Below are 16,562 nucleotides of genomic sequence, written 5' to 3' on the forward strand. Positions count from 1 at the left end.
TGAGACCCTGTCTCTAAATAAAATACAAAATAGGGTTGGGGATGTGGCTCAGTGGTGAAGTACCCCTTAGTTTAATCCCTAGTACCTCCAACCAAAAGAAAAAATGGGTCTTGGTTTGAATGATACTTTAAATGTTTCTCTTAATATAGATCAAACATATCAGATTATGCTTTTCTTAAAATAATAAAATGTTACAAAATATTTAATCATAACAATGTAACTATTTTTAGTTTTTCATAATAGCATCTATTTGTTGCTTACATGCATGCATGTTACCCATAGGAACAAAACCTTTTAAAAATAAAACATGCATCAACACTAAACATAAAAAAATAAAAAATAAAACATGCTTTTCCAACTTTTTTGCTTTCTTATTTTTAAACAGAAGTGCAATATATGCATATTAAATAATTGGGGAAATTAAGAAAAATACAATCCATAGGTACAATTATTACATATAGGCACTATTAATATTTTGATTTATTTCTATATAGGTATATTCTTTCTATGGATACATTTTTAAACATGATTAAAACAAGATGCATAAACTTTTTCCTACATTTTTTCATATAGCATTATATCATAATTTTTCCACACTAACATTCAGTTTTAATAACTAATGTTTTGATAAGTTTTCTTCTCTTATAGATTTGACACAGAAGACTTTTTTAAAAAGCACTCACTACTTCATTAAGTATACTTACTTCAACAGAGAGAACTTTATATAGAATAGATAAAACTATACAAGATTCTAGTGCCAGGTTCTTACAGTGACTAACTGAGACTTTAAACAAACTTCTTAATTTTCGGAGTTCCAGTCCTTGTCTTTATCAGATAAGAATGAAAATAAGAATGAGAACAGTAAGATAAAAATAGTATGAATAGTAACTATCATGTTGAGTCCCTGACAGATTTGTAGTGTCTGTAGAGTGCTCAAAGAATTTGTAAAATGTGCAAGGCATTTAGAAAAAAATGCATTATCTCAGGGGCTGTGGGGTTGAAGAATAGAAATTCACTGGATTAGACAAAGAGGAATGAAGGGAAGAGAGGGGGGATGGGAATAGGAAAGAGTAGAATGAATCGGGCATCACCTTCCTATGTTCATCTGTGAATACACAACCAGTGAAACTCCACATCATGTACACCACAAGAATGGGAAGTTGCACTCCATGAATGTATAATATGCCAAAACATGTTCTACTGTCAAGAATAACTAAAAAGAACAAAGAAAAGTTTTTTAAAAATAGAAATAATAAAAAAAAAGAAAAAAATGTATTATCTCAAAAATGGCTGAGCCAACATGTGAAGGAACAATCAAGCTGGACTATGTAAACTAATAAATCTCAAGACCTATTTTGCATTGGTGCAGGATAGACAAACTGAGGAGCAGAATAGTATATACAAAATATAAGAACAGAATAACAGTCACCTGGTTTACGATAAAAGCAATTCAGCAGAGCAGGGAGGAAAGGATGGTCTTCTCAAAAACCGCTGCTGGGACACTTGTTTAATTAAAAGGGAAAATGTATATTGACTCTTATTTGACATCACACACAAAACTCAATTCCAGGTGAATTACAAATCTAACAACAAAAGGCAAAATATTAAAGATTATAAGATAAAACAGAAAAACACCTGTGTGACATTGGAGTCAAGATATTTTTAAACAGGATGCCAAAAGCATAAATTGTAAAACAGAAGTTGATAAATTGGACTTTCTTACAACTTTAAAATTCTGTTCATCCCAAGACACCATTAGGCCATAGGTGATGAGGCACGACTGTAATCCCAGTCCAAGGCAGGAGGATGGCAAGTTCAAAGCCAGCCTTAGCAACTTAGTGAGGCCCTAAGCAACTTAGTGAGACGCTGTCTCAGAATTTAAAAAATAAAAAAGGACTAGAGATGTGGCTCAGTGATTAAGTATCCCTGGGTTCAATCCCTCATACCAAAGAGAGAGAGAGAGAGAGGGAGGGAGGGAGGGAGAGAAAGAGGCCATTAAGAGAGTGAAAAGGCAACCACTTAATCAGAAAACATAATTGTAATACATAGTATCTGACAAAGTTCTCATAGCTAGAATATGTAAACAATTCTTGAAAATTGACAAGAAGTTCCAATAGATGAGCAAAAAATTTGGATAATTCAGAAGAGAGACTATTCAAGTTTTCAATAATGACATGAAAAGATGTTCTTTATTAGTCATCAGGGAAATAGAAATAAAAGTCACAATATGACTATTCATTTATCTGGCAAAGAAAGTACCACTGTTGGTGAGAATATAGTCATCTGACTCTCCTCCACATGGGGCTTGATAGAGTGTACCAACCATTGAAAAGCTGGCAGAGGCTAGTGAGGCAGAGCATGTGCACACCTGGTGGCTCAGCAGTTCCCTTCCAGGTGTAGAGCTAGTGGGACTGTATACGTATGCTCACCAAATAAGCATGTGGAAGAATCTGTATGTAGCAGAAAAACCCCAGAGACTATAATCCCAACTAGCAATAGAATGGAAAAAATGTGGTATATTCACACAGTGGACTTCAGAGTGACAAGAATGAATGACCTGCCACTACACCCAAAAAAATGCAGGAATCTCAAAAGAATTAATATTGAACAAAATATGCTCAGACCCAGAAGAGTATTTTACTGCATAATTCCATTTATGTAAAAAACAGATCCAATCTGATCTATGGTATTTGAAGAAGGATAGTGGTTACCCTTGGTGGGCAAGAGGTGATGGTGACTGGAGGGGCATGAGGGTGACTTCTGGCTACAGACAGTGATCCATTTCTTGATCTGGTTATTCTAATCTGCATTCAGTTTGAAAGTGCATTGATCTATACCTCAATGATATGGGTACTTTTCCATGTGTTTATGATATCTTATCCCAAAATAAAGATTCTTCTCTATTAAAACAATACTGCAAATAGAAGTTTTCTTCACTGTTGCAGAGGTTACTTCTACTAATTTTGTGCTTATTTTCTGTCCTTTCTGTCGTGTAGGCCAGCAAAGGTCGCACTACAATTGTGGTAGCACACCGACTTTCAACTGTTCGAAGTGCAGATCTGATTGTGACTCTAAAGGATGGGATGGTAGTGGAAAAAGGAACCCATGCTGAGCTAATGGCACAGCAAGGTCTATATTATTCACTTGCCATGTCACAGGTAATATTTGTATGGTACAATGTTATGTCGGCGGGTTTTCTTAGTCCCAAATTATAATCTTAAGGCTTAAAACTTAGCTCCAGAAGCAAAATGCAAAATTGTTCATGTGGATGTTTCAAGTAGTAGAAATAAGAAGCAAGGTTGATGGGGAGAGGGAAAGGGAACTATATTATCCATAGAAGGTTTCCTGGAAGAATACTTGAAGATCAGAAAGTAGAAGATGAAGGAGGAGATGGAGGGGAAACCCAAGTAGTTGGAATAACAGCATTGAGGTAAAAAGAAGCTTGTTGTGCAACTAAAACAGAAAGGAGATCAACCTTCTCTGCATAAAGATAAGTATTGGGAGAAAAAGGGAAAAGAGTTAGATACTGAGGATCAGATCATAGAATATCTTGGAAGCCAAGCAGAAGGGTTGAGATTTAATATGTAGAAAGCATCTAACACAGTGCCCAACACACAACAGACATTCAAGAAATATCTGCTGCATGAAGAGATCACTGAATGCCACATCCTCACATGTAGACTAGAAAGCTCAACTGGGTAATTAAAAGGAGGTATGATAATGCTGGAGACATATGGCAAATCCTCATTCTTTAGGATTCAAGTTTCTGCATTTAATGAGATCCATGCTACCAGATTTTACATAACTTCATTAGGGCAATCAATGCGAGTGAGGGGGATTAGAGAGCGATTAGGCGCTACCCATGGCCTTCACTCAACCCACCTATTTCCTCTGGCTGGAAGGCTGTCTCTTTCCAGAGGGTCTTTTATAGATAAGTAATTTCAACTTTTTTTTTTCCGTTTATTTTATTTTACTTTTTCAATGGCCAGGTCATCTCTTTGATGTTAATATTATTATTTTACAAAAGAAAGAGTTTAGGAATTTCTGAGCCTCTCTGTCTTCATCCAATTTATAATTTCAAATTTTAAATCCTACCTTTTCTATTATGCTGAAGGGAAGTATTTTTGAATGCAGCTTGTGAAGGAATGAGAATAAAATGAAAGCTTGAACATGTAATCTTACGTTGATTTAAAAACTACTGGATTCAGATTTTATTTCATATTATTCCATATTTTGAGTACCCTTTAGAAATGAAAGTGAGGTGTTATTTGACAATTTAATTAGCATGATGTTCATTCCATAGATGACTGAACTTATAAAGTTATGAAGTTCAATATTTTCAAACTGATGTAAGTAGCAATAGAAGGAAATAAGTGAGGTCATATTAATCCTGTTTTGAGATTTTTAAAAACTATTATACTCAGATCTTTCTTTGGAGTACCACTTCTTTATTTTTTTCATTATAATTAAACTAAAAATCCAATATTAGGACTTGAGTTTAAAGGTTTCACAATATAAGAAAAACAGAATTGTTTGTGTTATAAATATGTAAAAGTTTTCAAAAACTTTATTCAAAATGGATTATTAGTATTCTCCAATTACCTAAAATTATGTCCATTCAGATACAAGATCATTTTCAATCTTAAATACTCAACAAACAGCTATTAATATTCTGTACATTGTAGAAGAAACATAACATGTATGATATCTACATAAGCAACTCAGTTTTAAAACTCTGGATAGATTTATTCATCACCTTTCCCTGTGGTGCCAAAATGAGTTAAGTTATGAAAATTCATGACAATCACAAGAATCACAAAGTTGGTGTTGCTAGGAGAATTCTGAGAAGCAGCATAGCTAAGTAGTTAAGATTATGAGCTCTGGAATGACTCTGAGCTCACTCTGCCACTTGACAGTTTAGGATCGGAAACAAGTTGTTTAAATTCTCTGTGCTTTAATTTTTTAAATTTCTCACATTGGGAAAATAATAGTAAACTATTGTTGAATTATTGTAAGTAGTAAATGAGCTAAGAATATTATTGGTAGAGTAAATGTTATTATATTATATCATTGGTATTAGCATTATCCAAAGTTCTCAGAAAAGTTCAAACCACAGAGATTGTACATGCTTATATACAGACATATTTTTAGTGATATTCTATGTGAAAATGAACTAAAACAGAGAAATATACACACCAAAACTTACTGTGATCATTATTACATTGTCTAGAAGCCTTCTCAGAAAAATGAATTGTCTTTGACCTATTGAACATCTTCTTAGAAAAATTTATTATGAGAAGTGGTCAAAGTTTTACTTTTTAAACGTGTCAGTCACAAACAGGAAACTCTTGGGGGACAAGGGGAGCAAAATAAAGATTTCTTTCATGGTAGAGAAATTAAAGATAAAAGATGTCAATGATGTAGTAAGACTGTTTATAGCTCACTGAACCTTTCTGTGACTGCTTAACAGTTGCTAAGCTTGTCAACAAAATAGAGTCCCTGGAGTCTCCATGTGCACATTTTCCTTGTGCACCTAAATGAACCCACATCTTTCCATCTCCTCTCCCCACACTGTTCTGAGCTGCTGCCATCCTAACTGGGATCCTTACTTCAGGCCTATCCTCCTTCCATCTCTTCATGGGGAAGTCAAAAAACTATTTATATCACAATTAGATGAACAAGAGACTAAATAGACCAGTTATTTCACTAAAACTGGTCTCATTTCTCTGTATTGCAATAAAAAGGATAAAGAACTGGAATGATTGGCTTAGAACCTCATTCTACTTTACAGTTTCAACAGTTCCTTTGAAGTTCCTTTGATTTCTTTGCATTTTCTTATTCTTATGCAGCCAGCTCCTCTGTTTTGCTCTAAGCTCTGTGGTCAGTTTGGAATCAGCAACAGCAGCAGCCTAGAAAGCTTGTGCCTCCTATGATAGCTCTCAGTTCCTGGACCAGCTGCACATACAAGGGCCTCGTTAGCTGAGATAAATTGATAAGCTCCAGAAAAGGCTAGGAAGAAGAGAGATCAGAAAGGATATCATCTGTCTCAAAAAACTACTTTTACTAAAATCTGTTGTTGCCAGTGATATAATTGTTTTAAACTAAGACATTATTTTCTCCAGTTAATTTACATGTCTTTGGAAAAGGCACAAGCTATTGTCAATCACTAACATTTGAGTATGAATTAGAATTATTAGCTCTCAAGTCTGAAAATGGTTAAGCAAGAACTGTATAAGAATATTCCAGTTTTAAAAGGAAAATAGAAAAAAAGAAGAAATAAAAAATTAAATTTTTTTAAAAAATCTATGGTTCACAGTCATCCACCAATCAAACTTCCCAGTCTTCAGTATCTCGATGAGAGTGCAGTACTTGTCAAAGGGCCTCCAGTCTCCTGTAGGTGTCTCAAGAAGGGAGACACCCCTACAATGATGGTGGCCATGCCCTCAGGAATAATTCAAAATGTCTGCACCAACCTCCAAAGAATAGAGCACTTATGTCCAAAATTTATAAAGAACTTACAAAACTTTACACCAAAAATACAAACAACCCAATCAATAAATGGGCCAAGGAACTGGACAGACACTTCACAAGAAGACATACAGGTGATTAATAAATATGTGCAAAAGTGTTCAACATGTCTAGTAATTAGAGAAATGCAAATTAAAATAACTCTAAGATTTCATCTTACTCCAATTAAAATGGCTATTATCAAGAACACAAACAATAATAGATGTTGGTGTGGATGTGGGGAAAAAGGCACACTTTTACATTGCTGGTGGAGTTGCAAATTTATGCAGCTACTCTAGAAAGCAGTATGGAGATTCCTCAGAAAACTTGGAATGGACCCACCTTTTGACCCAGTTATTCCACTCCTCGGTTTATACCCAAATGGCTTAAAATTAGCATACTACAGTAACGCAGTCACATCAATGTTTATAGCAGTTCAATGCACAATAGCTAGATTGTGAAACCAACCTAGATGCCCTTCAACAGATAAATGGATAAAGAAACTGTGGTATATATACACAATGGAATATTATTCAGTCATAAAGAAGAATAATATCATGGAATTTTCAGATAAATGGATGGAAATGAAGAATAGCATGCTAAGTGAAATAAGCCAATCCCAAAAAACCAACGGCCAAATGTTTTCCCTCATAAGTGGATGATGATAGATGATGGGGGTAAGGGGGTGGAGGTTGAGAGAAGAATGGAGGAACTTTAGATTACATAGAAGGAAATGAGAGGGAGGGGGTATGAAAAATGGTGGAATGAGACAGACATCATTACCCTATGTACATGTACGATTACACAAATGGTATAAATCTGCATTGTGCATAACCATAGAAACAATGATATACCCCATTTGTGTACAATGAATGAAAATGCAGTCTGTAAAAAAAAAAAAAAAAAAAAAAAAAAGAATGTTCCAGTTTTAATAGGAAAAGCAGTAAGTTTTAAAGAGGTGCTTAATAAAATTCCATTGAATTTTTAAGATATCATTCTAATGATAATCTGAATATTCTTCATTCAAGGATATTAAAAAAGCTGATGAACAGATGGAGTTAATGACATATTCTCCTGAAAGAAACACCAGCCCTGTTTCTCCATGTGCTATGAATAACATCAAGTCAGATGGTACTGACAAGTCTGAGGAATCCATCCAACATAAGGAGGTACTGGTTCAACTACCAACAAGTTTGTCCCACATTCTCCACTTTCAACTTAATCCTTTTATGAAATTTAGAACTTATTTACAATAAAATATCACTTTAGCAAAATGTGTGCTTCCCAAACTTCCTGTAGCATCACTAGTGAGACTGCATTTATGTCAGAGGTCCTTATTGAAGGAGCAAAAAGTCTCAAGAGAATGTTACCTTCCTTTTTCCTACCCAGACCATGGGTTGAAACTGTGCCTTGGGAACTGTGGTGCAGATACCATCAGTAATGCTCAAGATGAATGTGAGCCATGCACGTCACTTCCTGGATACAGAAAAGCCCCAGCACACACTGTCCAGCCTCCAATCCCAAGGCACAGTCCATGGAGCCATGCTCACAGGGACAAGGGTGCTGGTTCTCATGCTTATCTTCCCTCTTCCCAACTCCAGGCTCATCAGAACCCTAGACCACCCTGCTTTAACCCCCACCCCTTGCAGCTTATCACCCCTAGGGCCTCTCTTTAGTCTCTACACAACCTCAAGTCTCATTTGTCTCCCTCGATTAGGTCTCCTTCCTCTTTGACCAGCACCTATCTTGGGGCTCAGCTGCCACTATAAATGTTCTCTGTAGCATCCTTCCATAAACATTACATTCCTTCTCCATCTACCTCAACCCACTCATTCCCTAAGCCCCAGCCCTCCCCCAGCTCCAGTCAAGCTCCGTTAGCCCCTGCACGCTGCTTTCCAGGTGTTCCCTCCCACACCTTGCCATCCCTCACCCTAGCCCCTGCCTGTTGGATTCAGTATCCTTACTCCAGCTTCCGTGTCATCCAGCACCTATTCTGGGCCCACTCTTGCCTCCCACACTGGAAATTCTTGTTCTCCTTGGGGCTGACAGATAATTCAGATTGAACCCCCTTAGATGTTCCCACTATTTTACCCCACACCCTTCTCAGTCTCATCTGTCAATTATCTGCCTGAATCCCAGGGGATTATCTTCCCCAACTCCTTCTTCTGCCCTTCTCTGGCATTGCTGATCTATTATTTCTAACTTTAGATGCAACTTTGTTCCCTTTTGGCTTGTGGTCTTTATAGCATTCCTGTGTGTACATTTTTTTTTCCTTTTCTACTTGTCTTTTTTAAAAAATTCATTTAAATAAACACACAAAGAAAAATCTTTCTCAAATTTGAATTCTGGTCTTCCTCCAACAGAAAACCTTCATTCATCTTTAACCCAAAATAGAATTTTAACTCAGATTAGAATTCAGAGGCCATTAATCTGAAAAGGTTAAAAAAAAGTTTTTTCCAGTAATCTTTAATAGAAGTTTAACATTTACCTTAATTTTTAATACAAACAACAAACTACAATAGTATTACTAGTACATATGATATAACCAATTAATATCACAGAGATTTCCATAGGCAAGCCTCTTACCCAACAGAGCAAAATTGACGATATCTGGCATTCAATCAAAAATCACCAAACAAAAATGCATGAAACTACTATCAGAAATTAAACGAAAAATCATCCCAAAGAAATAGACTCCAAAATGATACATTTTGTAGAATTAATGGAGACATTAAGCAGTTATTATAACTATATTTCATTTGACCATATGCCTGCAGAGGAAAGGAGAAAGGGCACCAAAAAACAAGAAAGGGCAACAAAAAACACTTCAAGAAGTAAAGGTAAAATATTGCCAAATTTGATGAAAAACTCAGGACTGACTGAGCAAGTGAAATAGATAGAATGCACAGATTACCAATATCAAAAATGAGAAGCGGGGCACAAGGACCAGCCACATCTGTAATCCCAGCTACTCAGGAGGACAAGGCAAGAGGATCTCAAGTTTGAGGTCAGCTTCAGCAACTTAGTAGGACCCTATCTCAAAATAAAAAACAAAAAGGTCTGGGAATGTAACTCAGTGGTAGAGTGCCCCTGGATTCAAACCCCAGTGTTATGAAGATGAAAAGGAGGAGGAAGAAGGGGAGGAGGAAGAGGATTGAGAAGTAGGCCAGAAAGTAACTCAGTAGTAGAGCTTTGCCTACATGCAAGATCTCTGGGTTCAATTGCCAGCACCATAAAAAAGAGAAGGAAAATAATAATAATAACAACAACAACAACAACACTGCAGATTCTATATGTATTTAAAAGAATAATAGCTGGACATGTGACTATAATCCCTGTGACTCTGGAGGCTGAGGCAGGAAGATCACAAGTTTGAGGCCAGCCTCAGCAACTTGGTAAGACCCTGTCTCAAAAAATAAAAAGGTAGAGATGTGGTTTAGTGGTAAAGCCTCTGGGTTCAATCCCCAGTACCAAAATAAAACAAAAAACAAAATAATCTTATGAAAACAAATATGCAAATAAATCTTGAAACTCAAATGAAATGGACAAATTCCTTGAAGAACACAAACCACCAAAGCCCACCCAAGAATAAATTGAAAGGTTGAATAATCTTATATCTATTAAAATTTTTTCCATGAAGAAAACTCCAGACCCAAGTTTTACTAATAAATCCTAACAAAGTTGAGAATGTTGGTCTATAACACCATTATCATTCTATTATTAAAATTAGATGATAACTTATAAGAAAAGAAAATGATTGCTTTATCCCCATGAACATACAAGAATTCATAACAAAATTCGATGTTTAATCTGACAGTGTATAAAAGGAATAATACATCACCAAATAGGATTTTTATGAATAGTTTGTGGTTTAATATTCAGAAATTAATATACTAAAAATAAAAAATTATCTAATCATTATAATAAATGCAAGTAACTCTCTCGACAAAATGTACCATCTATTCCTGATAGCTCTTGGCAAATGAGGAATTGATACACACTGTACTTTTTTTTTCCTTTGGCAGTACTGGAGATGAAACCCGGGCCTCACATGTTAGGCAGATGCTCTACCACTGAGCTATATCCTCAGCCCCTATGAATGAGGAATTGAAAGAAATTTTCTTAACCTGGTAGAGGGTAAATTCTAAAACCTATAGCTAATATCATACTAAATAGTGAAAGACCAAGATCAGGAACAAGGTAAGGACGTACATTCTCACCACTTATATACAATGTTGTACTTCAAGTTCTAGCCTGTGCAATAAGGCAAGAAAATAAATGGAATTCAGATGGGAAAGGAAGATGTAAGGTATCTTTATTGACAGATGATATGATCATCTATGCAAGAAAATCCCATGGAATTCACACAAAAAAGAAGCAGTTAAACTTATAATTGGTTTTAGTTAGTTGGTAGAATATATGACCAACATATTGAAATAAACTCTATTTCTATATATTTAAAATGAAAAATGGGAAATTAAACTTTTAAAAACAATGTAATGGCCAGGCACAGTGACTCACATCTATAAATCCATTGGCTCAGGAGGCTGAGACAGGAGGATCATGTGCTCAAAGCCAGCCTCAGCAATTGTGAGACACTAAGCAACTCAGTGAGACCTATCTCTAAAATACTTAATAGGGCTGAGGATGTGGCTTAGTGGTTAAGTCCCCCTGAGTTCAATCCTTGGTACCAAAAAAAGAAAAAAATTTGTATATATATATAAAACATGAACTAGTTGGGAATAAGTTTGATTAAAGAGTATAAGACATACACATTTAAATTTGCTAAGGTTTACTGAAAAAAATTAATAAAACCTAAAAAATTAAGAAAAGTAAATATATAATAGTCATGTTAAATAAATCAGAAAATTCAATATTAAGATGTTAGTTCTCCCCAAACTTGTCTCTAGATTTGAAATAATCTCAATCACCATCTAAGCAGTCTCTATTGCAAAATTTGACAATCTGTTTCTAAACTCTGGAAATTCAAAAAGTCAAAATGCTAAAAATCACTTTGAAAAGGAAGAACAGGGTTAGAGTATATATATATATATATATATATATATATATATATATATGCTATTTATTTTATTTTAAAATTATAGTATTCAAAACAGTGTAATATTGTCATAGAAATAGATCAATAGAACAAATTAGAGAGTTAAGAAAAGACCCACACGTATATGGTCCATCACCTTTAAACAAAAATACAAAAACATTTCAATCAGAGATTCATACTCTTATCAAGAAATTATGCTAGGTCAATTTATCTACATACAAATAGCCTGATATCTATATACAAAATAATCAACTTCAGTTCATATCTCAACCCACACATAAAAAATTAACTCTGAATTGATCTTGCCCAGCATGGTGGTTCACACCTGTAATCCCAGTGGCTCTGGAGGCTGAGGCAGAAGGATCATGAGTTCAAAGTCAGCCTCAGCAAAAGCAAGGTGCTAACTTTTCTCAAAAGTGTATTTTTGGCAACTTTGTCTAGTATGAGATAACTGTGTTCATGTGGGTTTGTGTCTGTGTCTTCTATTTTGTACCATTGGTCTACACATCTATTTTGGTGCCAATACCACGTGGTTTTTGTTACTGTTGGTCTGTAGTATAGCTTAAGGTCTGGTAGTGTGATGCCTCCTGCTTCACTCTTCTTGCTAAGGATTACCTTGGCTATTCTGGTTTCTTATTTTTCCACATGAATTTCTTGATTGTTTTTTCTATTTCTATGAAGAATGTCATTGGGATTTCAATACAAATAGCATTGAATCTGTATAACGCTTTTGGTAGTATGGTCATTTTGACAATATTAATTCTGCCTATCCAAGAGTATTGGCAATCTTTCCATCTTTCAAAATCTTCTTAAATTTCTTTTTTGAGTGTTCTGTAGTTTTCATTGTAGAGGTCTTTCACCTGTTTTGTTAGATTTTATTTTTGTTGAGGCTATTGTGAATGTGGTAGTTTTCCTAATTTCTCTTGCAGTGGATTTGTGGTTTATGTATAGAAATGCATTTGATTTATGGGCATTGATTTTATATCCTGCTACATTGCTGAATTCATTTATGAGTTCTTGAAGTTTTCCGGTAGAATTTTTTGGATCCTCTAAATATAGAATCATGTTGTAGGCAAATGGTGATAGTTTGAGTTCTTATTTTCCTATTCATATCCCTTTAATTTCTTTTGTCTGTCTGATTATTCTGGCTTGAGTTTCAAGGATGATGTTGAATAGAAGTGGTGAAAGAGGGCATCCCTGTCTGGTTCCAGTTTTCAGAGGGAATACTTTCAATTTTTATCCTTTTAGGATGATGTTGGCTATGGGCTTAGTATAGATAGCTTTTACAATGTTGAGGTATGTTCCTACTATCCCTAGCTTTTCTAGTGTTTTGAACATGAAGAGGTGCTGTATTTTTTCAAATGCTTTTTCCACGTCTATTGAGATAATCATGATTCTTGTCTTTAAGTCTATTGATGTGATGTATTACATTTATTGATTTCCATATGTTGAACCAACTTTGCATTCCAGGGATAAACCCCACTTGATAGTGGTGCACTATTTTTTAGTATGTTTTATATGCAATTTGTCAGAATGTTATTGCTAATTTTTGCATCTATGTTCATGAGGGACATTGGTCTGAAGTTTTCTCTCCTTGATGTGTCTTTGTCTGATTTTGGTATAAGGCTGATAGAAAAAGTTTGGAAGGGTTCCTTCCTTTTCTATTTCATGGAATAATTTGAGGACTGTTGGTGCTAAGCAACTCAGTGAGACCCTGTCTCTAAATAAAATAGAAAATAGGGCTGGGGATGTGGCTCAGTGGTCAAGTGCCCCTGAGTTCAATCCCTGGCTCCTGCCCTCCCCCCAGAAAAGAATCCTAAACATTATTTTCAAAACTAAAATTTTAAATTTTATAAAATTGTAAAAGAAATATCCAGTAGAAAAATCTTTGTGACTTTGAGATTTCCTAGATAAAACACCAAAAAAAAAAACAAAGACAAATATTGATAAGTCAGATATCAGCAAAATCAAAAATTTTATTATTTATAAAATATGTCTAAGAAAATGTATAGACCATAAACTTGGGGAAAAAATACTTGTAAATCACATAATGATATACTAGAATATATGAAGAACCACCAAAGCATTATAACAAAAACACAAAAAACTTACTTAAAAAAGATTTAAATAGTCATTTGGCCAAAGAATTTGAGTAGATGGGAAGTAAACATACAGAAGCACATCCAATGCCATTGATCATTAGAGAAATGCAAAAGAAAATTTGAATGTGGTATCACTGCGTACCTATTAGAATGGCTAAATCCAAAAAGACTGATTATAACAAGTATTAGCAATAATGTGGTGCAGGCGATCCAAGATGGCGGCCTAGAGGGAGACTGCACCCCAAGTCACTCCAGAACCCAGGAGTTAAGAAGGGGAGGCATTGAGAGACTCGGACTGAAATAGAGTCACAGGTGAGTCTGTCCACTGGTTAAAGCTCGGCCTGGGTGGCAGGCCCAGATAGAGGTAGCTTATTGGAGCCGGGCAGGACAGCTAGAGTCTTCCCAAGGTAGCCTTCCACACTCCGGCAGTGGGCTCCTCCCACACGGCCAGCTGCACGGCGCAGGACCACAGTGAGAACATTTCCGCACAGAGCCAGTTCCAAACCATGGAACCAGTAGGGGGCTAGGGGCAGTTTTCTTCGGATGAGCTGCTTTATCAGATTCCTCCAAGACATCAGGCTACTGAAGGCTGGGAGGTGATACACTGGAAATCTACCGGGACATTATAAGCCAGTAGCGGAAAACTGCAATATCTCAGGGTCCCACTGACAACTGACCAATATGAGAAAACAAGGGAAGAAAATGTCCCAAACAAACCTAGATACTACATCAATAAAACCCAATGACAGCACAGCAGAAGAAATGTCAGAAAGGGAGTTCAGAATGTACGTAATTAAAACGATCAGGGAAGCTAATGAGGAGATGAAAGAGCAAATGCAGGCATTGAAGGAGGAGATGAAAGAGCAAATGCAGGCATTAAATGATCGCACCAATCAACAGTTAAAAGACCAAATACGGGAAGCAAGAGATCATTTCAATAAAGAGTTAGAGATACTGAAAAAAAAAACAAACTGAAATACTTGAAATGAAGGAAACAATAAACCAAGTTAAAAACTCCATAGAAAGCATAACCAATAGGATAGAACACCTGGAAGACAGAACCTCAGACATTGAAGAAAAATTATTTAATCTTGAAAGCAAAGTTGGCCAAACAGAAAAGATGGTAAGAAATCATGAACAGAATCTACGAGAATTATGGGATATCATGAAAAGGCCAAATTTAAGAATTATTGGGATTGAGGAAGGCTTAGAGAAACAAACCAAAGGAATGAACAATCTATTCAATGAAATAATAACAGAAAATTTCCCAAATCTGAAGAATGAAATGGAAAACCAAGTACAAGAGGCTTATAGAACTCCAAACATACAAAATTACAACAGACCCACACCAAGGCACATTATTATGAAAATACCTAACATACAAAATAAAGACAGAATTTTAAAGGCCGCGAGAGAAAAGAATCAAATTACATTCAGGGGGAAACCAATAAGAATATCAGCAGATTTTTCAATCCAGACCCTAAAAGCTAGAAGGGCCTGGAACAACATTTACCAAGCCCTGAAAGAAAACGGATGCCAACCAAGAATCTTATACCCAGCAAAACTTACCTTCAAATTTGACGATGAAATAAGATCCTTCCATGATAAACAAAAGCTAAAGGAATTTACAAAAAGAAAGCCAGCATTACAGAACATTCTCAGCAAAATATTCCATGAGGAAGAGATGAAAAACAACGATGCAAATCAGCAACAGGAGGCGCTAGCCTAAAGGAATAGCCAAATAAAGGAGAAACCAAATCATGTCAAAAACAAATATGAGTCAATTGACTGGGAATACAAATCATATCACAATAATAACCCTGAATGTTAATGGCCTGAATTCATCAATCAAAAGACACAGACTGGCAGATTGGATTAAAAAGAAAAATCCAACAATATGCTGCCTGCAAGAGACTCACCTCATAGAAAGAGACACCCATAGACTAAAGGTGAAAGGATGGGGAAAAACATACCATGCACACGGACACAGCAAAAAAGCAGGAGTATCCATCCTCATCTCAGATAATGTGGACTTCAAACCAAAACTAATCAGAAGGGATAAAGAAGGACATTACATGCTGCTTAAGGGAAGCATAAATCAGCAAGACTTAACAATCATAAATATCTATGCCCCGAACATTGGCTCATCCACGTACGTCAAACAAATCCTTCTCAATTACAGAATTCAAATAGACCACAACACAATAATACTAGGCGATTTTAACACACCTCTCTCACCACTGGATAGATCGTCCAAACAAAAATTGAATAAAGAAACTATAGATCTCAACAACACAATCAGCAATTTAGACTTAACAGACATTTATAGAATATACCATCCAACCAAGAGCGAATACACTTTCTTCTCAGCAGCACATGGATCCTTCTCTAAAATAGACCATATTTTATGCCACAAAGCTACTGTTAGCAAATACAAGAAGATAGAGATACTACCTTGTACTCTATCAGATCATAATGGATTGAAATTAGAAATAAATGACAGAATAAAAAACAGAAACTTCTCCAATACCTGGAGACTAAATAATACACTATTATATGATGAATGGATAACAGAAGACATCAGAAGGGAAATAAAAAAATTCTTAGAAGTAAACGAGAACAAAGACACATCATATCAAATCTCTGGGACACTATGAAAGCAGTACTTAGAGGAAGATTTATTTCATGGGGTGCATTCAAAAAAAGAAGTAGAAATCAACAAATAAACGACTTAACACTACAGCTCAAAGCACTAGAAAAAGAAGAGCAGACCAATACCAAAAGTAGTAGAAGACAGGAAATAGTTAAAATCAGAGCCGAAATCAACGAAATCAAAACAAAAGAAACAATTGGAAAAATTAACAAAATAAATAGTTGGTTCTTTGAAAAAATAA

At 35.5% G+C, this 16,562-nt stretch overlaps 1 protein-coding gene across 1 annotated transcript in view; it reads left to right on the plus strand.

Annotated features, from left to right (window-relative positions):
* Nucleotides 1-16,562, plus strand: part of Abcb5 (ATP binding cassette subfamily B member 5) — a 146,089-nt gene that overhangs the window by 76,480 nt on the left and 53,047 nt on the right. The window contains 2 exon segments of the mRNA XM_047561242.1: nt 2,997-3,158; nt 7,536-7,676. Coding sequence (XP_047417198.1) covers nt 2,997-3,158; nt 7,536-7,676 — 303 coding nt within the window.

Source organism: Sciurus carolinensis, chromosome 8, assembly GCF_902686445.1.
Source record: "Sciurus carolinensis chromosome 8, mSciCar1.2, whole genome shotgun sequence".
NCBI classification, from domain to species: Eukaryota; Metazoa; Chordata; class Mammalia; order Rodentia; family Sciuridae; genus Sciurus; species Sciurus carolinensis.